This window comes from Larimichthys crocea, chromosome IV (assembly GCF_000972845.2).
Source record: "Larimichthys crocea isolate SSNF chromosome IV, L_crocea_2.0, whole genome shotgun sequence".
Lineage (NCBI taxonomy): Eukaryota > Metazoa > Chordata > Actinopteri > Sciaenidae > Larimichthys > Larimichthys crocea.
Window position 1 is genome coordinate 5877513 of NC_040014.1, and position 8452 is coordinate 5885964.

Genomic DNA, 8452 nt, shown 5'->3' on the forward strand with positions numbered 1-8452 from the left:
AAAAACCCAAATAAACATCTGCTGGTTCGAGGATTTCATCAGATTCATTCATCCGGTTCTGGCAAGTGTCTGATTTTACAATAAAGACAAAATTAGGAAGCTTCCACAAAGAGAAGTGTGTGACACAACTCCAATATTCCCCAAATTTGTCAACATGAAACCATCAGCTGTTTTACATGAAATCACTCACGTCAACACTGAATTGTTGAACGTTTCATTCTCTGTGTGAAATGAGTTTTTTTAAACTCTGATTTTACAAACAGCGACAGCAGCGAGTGAATATTTCATCACTGATATATTGACACAAACATCTCAACACAGCAGAACAGTGTGAAGGAAATAAACACATATCTGTATAACAAAAGATATTCATAATAAATAGACATAAATCAAACAGCTCATACACACACATCATTTCAGAATATTAATAACAACAATTTTTATACATTTGTACAAAAATAGAATCATCAGAGACGTCAAAAGCCTCGTTCAAGTTCAAAAAAATAAATATTTGCTTAACGATCATAAACAGTATTATTGAAAGTCTCTCATTTGTTAAACTGAAAACACATAACTGCAACCAAAACTGTTGTTGTTTTTTATCATACCTCCATAATGATGTCATGTTTTCATATTTTCATATTTATTTTCTTCCCTTGCAGTTACATGTTTTTCTATCTGACAGGTGCAATTTACAAACTGTAACATGATACAGACGTGCTGACAGTACGGTACAAAATAAGAAAGGGATCATTTGCTTCAGGGTTGAAAATGTGTGGAAATATTCATCAACACTGCATAAACAACAACACGTTTACTTTATATTTTGTTTGATTTGTACCGACATATCAAAGGTCCAATTTTTTCACCATAAAAATCTGAGGCGTATTCGCACATGTAACTTGTAACTGAAAAACAAAATGTGCAGTTATGGAACAATAATGCACTCTCAGAAGTGACAAACTGTGTGGAATATTTTCATTATACCACAGCAACAGAACGTCCTGCTGATTAGCTGGCAGATATAAAAATCTTATGAAATCTGGACATTTCAAACATAGCACAGTTTAAAACACTGCTCTAAATCAGACCTTGTTGTATACTAAACTCAGCAACCATGGCAACAGCACTGATGAGTCAGTTCCTGGTATCGTCAACTCAATGAGGTGGAAACCTCTGCACCCTCCTAGGAGGACTAATACACCTCTCTAACCTCGTCAAGAACAGGACCCCCTCAAAGATCTCCACGACCTCTTTAACGTCATCAGAAACCTCTTCAGGAGCCTCTGCAACCTTAGAAACCTCCTCAAGGACATCATCAAGGAACCCCAGGCACCCCTCAATGACCCCAGACATCCCAGTATGGGTCTCTGGAAGTCCTCAAAGGACCTCTACAACCACCTCAAGGACCTCAGGACCTCATTTCCAACCTCAACCTCAGGCTATTTTTTCCAGCTTGTTTTTTGTTTGTTTAAACCATAAAAGTATATCCAATTTATGAAGCAATTTACTGTACCCTGAAATTGAGTCTCAAAGGTGTTTTCTTACCAAAGCAGGTGGAACATGTTTGATATTCCCCTGAGATCATTTCTGCGTAAACAAAATCAACTTCCTTAATGAACTTCCTGTGCACCAGAATCTGTGGAAGCCCGGTACTGCCAAGGGAAAAACCAGAGAGGTCAAGGTTAAGTCAAAATTAGTTCATTTTTTCAAATCAAATGTACATAATGACAAAATGGTACATCAAATTATGAATTATAAGACTGTCAGTATTTTCATTATTTCAAGCTTTTCATGATTTTTTTCTTTTCCCTGGCAGAAACGTGCTTCCATATACTGTAAACCTGTAAAACAAAACAATTTAACATGAACTGAACCTTTCACTGTGTAGAAAAGGTAAAAGAGTAACAGGTATGTTATTAACATTATCACAATAATAAATATTGTTTGATAGTAATATTTTAGCTGTACAACGTTGTTATGAGCTGAGAATAATGAGAAGTGAAACACTTTTTTATTTTCAATAATATTTCTGCTTCTTGATGTCAAAGTTAAGTATTTTTTAAAATCCCCTCCTCACATCAGGATTTTATTCCACGAGCTGAAAAGTAGAAACCTGATTTTTAAACGGAGAGATTAAAACTCTCATTAATTTGGATTAAAGTAAGGATGAGTCAGCTCTGCACACGTTACTTTCCAAACTCAAACCGCATGCAGATGTCGTCGCTGGCAAATCTTAAATTGAACATTTCCTTCAGTCCTGAAAGCTCCAAAGTGAGAAAAGTTTCCACCCGTCGACAGCCAGAAAACAAAACATCAAACTATTTCCTGATCAAAACGTGGCATTAGAGCTTTTTCACTTCCAGCAGTTCAAAAAATGTCCCGAGCTGCAGTTACACACATGTAGAGAGACTGCAGTAATCAGATTACATAACTATTACAGTAACTATGAATAGGAACTGTAAAAGCAGAGCTGTGAAAGTGACAATGTTTTGTACCAAATAAAGTCAAGTGAAAAAGAGTAATCAGATTACAAATAAAACTGCAGCATCAGCCAGTTTGAGTGATGCGTTCACTGGATTAGAAAAAAGACGAGTAAAATTATCTTTTTAAAAACTGATTCAAATGTAAACCTCGCTCTGTAAGTAATCTGATTACCTGGTGCCATTTTCTCTATAACTCACATCAGTGATTTCAGTATTTACCTTCTTTTGTTTCAAATTGTAAAAATGTTCATACCATGTTTTTTTTTTTACTATAAATGAAAAAATAAGAATGTACAAAACCTGGAACCTTTGAAATCTGTCCATAAATATATTTCACCTGTCGAATGAATGTGTTGTGTCTGTTCACACACACACACACACACACACACACACACACACACCTCTGACAGTGTTTAACCGTTAAACTGTCTTTACAGTCTCTCCAAATTCAATCTGTCATCATCTCATCTTAAAAAATGAACTGTTAAAATTCCAAATTTGAACTTTGCTCATGTCCGGAGTTCATCCCTCCTTCTGTCTCCTCTGCTGACTGGATGACTGACAGTGGTTCGCGGGGCTACATAAATCCCATTAAACATCGATCTGTCCTGTTGAGGCGTTGTTGCTCCCTGCCCACTCTGACCAAGAATGCGAGCAAAATGCCCAAATGGTAAAAGTGAACCCTCGGCTTATTTCCCACCTTCTCCTGGTGTCCCGCCTCCTCAGCAGTTGGAGTCTTCACTGCCGGCACCTCCTCCGGACTTTGAGGCAGAGGCTGATCCAACAGCGATCTGGCAGCCGTTGGTGACGTGACTCATGACCTTCTGTTTGAGCTGAGCAACTTGCTCCCGCAGCATGGCGGCAGTGGAAGCCAGGTCAGAGTTCTGGCTCTTCAGGACCTTCACCTTCTCCTCCAGCCGCGAGATCCGCTCCAGCTTCCGTTTGCGACACTTGGAAGCAGCAATGCGATTGCGCAGCTTCTTGCGTTCTGCTTTGATTCGTTCCTGCGTCTCCAGGTCAATCGGGGAGAGGGAGGGCGGGGATGTGGCGTCGCCCGGTGGGTGAGGCACCTCAGGGACGGTCTGAGGGGTGTCCAGGCCTCGAGTGTGGTGCTGAGGGCCTCCGCTCCCACCATGGCTGTGGCTACTGTAGGCCATCTGCGTTCCAGAGTACGCCATCTGGCCTGGATTGTAGCTACTGAGGTTGGTGTAGACGGGCATGTCCCCTGTGGACATCAGGTTCCTCTGGTAGGACGCCTGCAGGGAGACAGTTGAGGATGAGGGTGGGGACATGGGGCCACCACCCACCAACTGGTTCTGCTTGTGAAGGTCAGCGAGCGCTTTGACGAAGCCATCAGCAAATCCTTCTTGCTCGTTGGTGGCCTGGTTGCGGTAGATGAAGGGGTTGGTGGAGTTGGGCACAGGGCTGGTGGTGACCAGTCCCTGGTTGGACTGGATGATCAGATGCTCCAGATCTGGGGACCCCAGCTTCAGCAGGTTCATGTCTGCTGAAGGCACTGATGTTACCAAGGAGCTGTTGCCAGTGAGCCCCAGGTTGTTGGGGTTCCCACCTCTCCCTCCTGCATGACCACCACCACTAAAGTGATGACTGCCCACCACTGACATGGCCTTCTTGCTCATCAGCATCTTGTTTCCCTGGTAGCGCTCGTATTCCGCGATCTGACTGAAGCCGGGGACGGCAGGGGAGTCGTCGTGGTAGAAAGGAGTCTCCATCTTGGCCGTCATTGACGAAGGGGAGTCTCAGAGGAAATCTTCATAATCAGATTAACCTGAATATCAGAGGGGATTGAAACGTTCCACTGACGTTGGTGGCTGGAGGATGAAGGCAGGACGAAGAGAAGAAGAAGAGACGAAGAGAAGAAGAAGAAGAAGAAGAGAAGACGGAGTGCCTGCAGGAAAAACAAGAGGAGAGGAAGAAGAAGATGAAGAAGACCGAAGATTACTGAAGTGTAAATCAGGAGGTGGTGCTGATACTACTGCTGTGTGTGTGTGTGTGTGTGTGTGTGTGTGTGTGTGTGTGTGTGTGTAGGTGACAAATATCCAGCTCTGATTGGACAATAAAGCTCTGCTGTACAATACTGTTAGTTCTACTGACAGATTCTTAATAATTATTGATAATTGAACTACTTAGCAGGTCAGGAATGAACTCTCACACCTGCAGGATGTTCATGCATTCATGTATTTACACAGTTCACTTCATATGTAGTTTTCGTATTTTAGAATTTTTTTTTTTTGATGATTAATTATTCTGGATAATATTTCATCTTTCAATAAGATGTAAATATAAAATTTGTGTTAACGTGTCAAATTACTATTACAATTACTATGATAATAAACTTTATATGAGCCTGATTCTAACAAAGATTTATAAAACATAAATAAAAACTATTTACAAATCCTTTTTGACCGACATTCAGCTGAATACAAAGACCAGATTTTAATGTTCTAGCTGATAAACTTATTTTGAATTTGATGCATTCACACCACGTCACAACTTTTTTTGGAATCTGGTATGTATAGTGTATAGTGTATGTATGTATGTATGAATGCGTTAAGACTTCCTGTGTGCTCCAATTCTGAAAAATAATGAATAATTAGATATCCTACAGAGCTTTGTTTACTTTACATAAAATAAAAATGATTTATATTTTATTCATTTATTTATTTTTAATTCATTTAAACATCTGGTGGCCTCTAACGTTATGACGGGCTAAATTGTCCTTGTTCTCTAAACCATCAGTGCTCAGCTTTTTACCTCGGGGGACTAAAACTGAAAATTTTAAAACCAGCCACGAGGCAAAAGCAAACAGCTGTTGTGTTGTATCATATTTTATTGTACTGTGTTGTTGTTGCCATAATTGACTGACATCCTGCGTAAAGTGTCTCTGCTCACCATGCTCAGATTATGAAAAAATTTTCATAATTAGGGAAGCTAAAGAGCATATTTACCCTACAAAAATAAAACATGAACAGTGATTTTTTTTTAAATATATAAATTATTTGAATTTTTAATAAATTGTTAATGGTATATTGATTCAAATGTAAGTATAAATATTTATGTCATTTTTTAAAATGTTATATGATGATGTTGATGTATTTATATCATAACTATGTACAGTAACACACACAGCTGAATGGAAACGCGTCATTGCTCACTTCTGTTCTGATTTTCGCAAGAGCATCTGATACAATACTAATATATAAATACAGACAGTGAAATGGTTAGATTCATTTTGAACAGGGAGATCTCTTCATCACAGAGGTACAGTAACACGAACATACTGTATGTATATATGTATATTGTAATATAATTAATCTAATTATTGAGGTTTTTCTGAACTTTGGGACATTTTTTACATGTACACACAGACTGTGTCTTTACGAGCTCTTTGTGTGAGTATGAACAATGACCAAATACTGTTTCTGTGTACATGAGCATGTGAGTACTGTTTTAAGAAACATCATGAACCGATTCTTTGCCCTGAAGAGTTAAAAACAACAAAAAACTAAGACAAGACGCAGCTCAGGTCGACCATCACCTCCTGACTTCAGACTCCTCTGAGTTTTCAGATTTGAAAATGAGGAACATTTCAGCAGAGGCTGAAGTTAGTGTGATAATTAACCAGCTCAACTGCGCTGACTAACATCAGCAAAGCTGGCCTGTCTGGATCAATGATCAGCGAGTGAACTCCTCACATGTAAACACAGACAACACACTCGAGCTGACTGTGTGCAGCTGAAAATCAAATATTTATAAGATTTTTACCACAAATATGAAAAATATCTGGCAACATGAGAATATTGTTTTAAGGTGGTGTTAGCAGTCACTGCTTGTCAGTGCTCTCTGGTGGACAATCTATGTCACAGCAACACCTCCAACAATGACCTCCAACAATGTCATTTATCAGCCGCACACACCAATAACTTCATATAATACCATATATATACAAAGACACAGTATATCCTACTTCTGAGGTACTATACTTGAATATTTGCTGCTATATACTTTAACTTTACTACACCTCAGAGGTACTTTATACTCCACTACATCCATCTGACAGATCATTTGAAATATGAATAAAAATTAAATATGATGAAATTTAACAAACCAACAGTGTGTGAAAGAGTTCAAATCACCTCCACCAGCGACAACGTGACGACACTGCTTAATCCAACAATAATGATGATCCAACCATGCCACATACATATCTGTCATATCAGAGCTCATTATTGATAAATCAGTGACATATGAATCGCATCATCGCTGTTTGAGCCATCAGAGAGTCTCACAGTGGAACAGTAACATGACTGTGATCACCTCTCACTGAAGTTTCATCTCTGTCACTCTCTCTCTCTCTCTCTGATGTTCAACCCGACGTGAACACGTGAAAGTTCCCGGGAGATCCGTTAACTTCAGACCGCGAGAGAGCAGCGCGAGGCAGCGGGGAGGCAGCGCCGCTGGAGCCGGTGGATTCAACACAAACCATCCGGGGCACACGAACCGAGCAGCGGCGAGGCAGGCTGATCCGAACCGGACTGTGTCATTATGCCACGAGACATTTCATCTGCGTTATAATAATATTTGATAAAGGTTCATACTCACAGAGAGGAGCAGAGAGCTGCTGACCGATCCGAGAACAGACAGAGTGAGTCAGAGAGAGAGAGAGAACACACACACACACACACACACACACACACACGCTCTCTCTCTCTCTCTCTCTCTCTCTCTCTCTCTCTCTCTCCATCATAAAGTGACTCACTCTGACGCTCTCTTCATCAGGTTATTAACACATTTGAAGTCATGTACTTACAGGCTCATGTCTGAACTGTCATACTAATTTTTACTTGCTTTGATTGACTTCAAATATAATAAATCTGCCAATCAAACTCAGCCTGATGACCTAATGAGGGGTCGGATGACGTTTTTCACTAGAAGTGAGAACAAGACGACTAGAAATACTTTGAGTACATGATCATGATAATAAGGGACTGTACGAAAATGACTGACGTCGTGAGGAAAGGGGGCTGGACATGTGAACACGTTTCATTTTACAAAGAAAAACACAACCTCTCCTGTTACCTGTATTTTATTTATCGCCAGTAAAACAGACAAACTGGAATTTATACAAAATAAAGTTGTATTTTAAATGACAGACAGTAAAACACTGTCATATTTTGTCATATTTAAAGGGGGAAAAAAATAAATTCTTGTATTGCATTGTTTTACTATGGGTTTTTTTGTTTTGTTTTTTTATGGTAGAGAAGTAAAACATGGTGTAAAACACCGACCTTAATGAAATTAAGAGTACTAACATCCTTTCACTGTAATATTAAAGAAACACGTTTACTGTATTTATTACAGTAATGTGTCTACAGTAGCCCAGAATGGACAAACTCAAACACACTGGCTTTACATAACTTTGCATTATCTACATTTCTGGTGCAGTTCACAGCCACCTTAGTTCCTCCTTCACAGAGGGGATGGTGAGGCGAGGGAGTTGAAATCAATCAACCAGATTGCACAATATAAGTGGAATTAGTAAGTGCCAAACTTATATAGCAAATGTTTAAAAAAAAAATGTTAGGTCTTTTTTAGCAGTAAATTTGCTACACTCCCTTCAGCAAGAGAAATACAGTGGTCCCTCGTTTATCGCGGGGGATACGTTCTAAAAATAACACAGTACAGTATGCTGTAAAAAAAAAAAAGCATGCAAAATTACACAAAAAAAAATCTGCAAAACAGCGAGTCCGCGAAAAGTGAACCGCGTTATAGCGAGGGACGACTGTACATTTTATCCGGTCCCTAATCATCGTTACTGTCAGACACTACATTTGTCCTGGTAGCCTCACGCCACGCAGCAGGGCTGTAGCTAGGATTTTCACAAGTTCATAAATTTCCCACAGCCCCTCTTTAAATAAAACGTTTTCCCCACATTATAATTATTA

The 8452-nt window shown here is 39.5% G+C and overlaps 1 protein-coding gene across 3 annotated transcripts; it reads right to left on the bottom strand.

The window, feature by feature from the left end:
* Positions 1 to 276: 276 nt before the first annotated feature.
* On the bottom strand, positions 277 to 7658 carry june (JunE proto-oncogene, AP-1 transcription factor subunit). 3 transcript variants are annotated; one of them, XM_010753144.3, is made up of 2 exons: positions 7110 to 7658; positions 277 to 4395 (listed from the first exon to the last, which is right to left on the bottom strand). In XM_010753144.3, the coding sequence occupies exon 2, from the start codon at positions 4229 to 4231 to the stop codon at positions 3209 to 3211; it is 1023 nt and encodes a 340-aa protein (XP_010751446.2). In that variant the 5' UTR covers positions 4232 to 4395; positions 7110 to 7658; the 3' UTR covers positions 277 to 3208. The 3 variants fall into 3 exon arrangements, with proteins under 3 accessions (XP_010751446.2, XP_019119682.1, XP_019119685.1); XM_019264137.2 differs by having other exon boundaries at positions 6825 to 7658; XM_019264140.2 differs by lacking the exon at positions 7110 to 7658 and adding an exon at positions 6644 to 6818.
* Between the last annotated feature and the right edge of the window lie 794 nt (positions 7659 to 8452).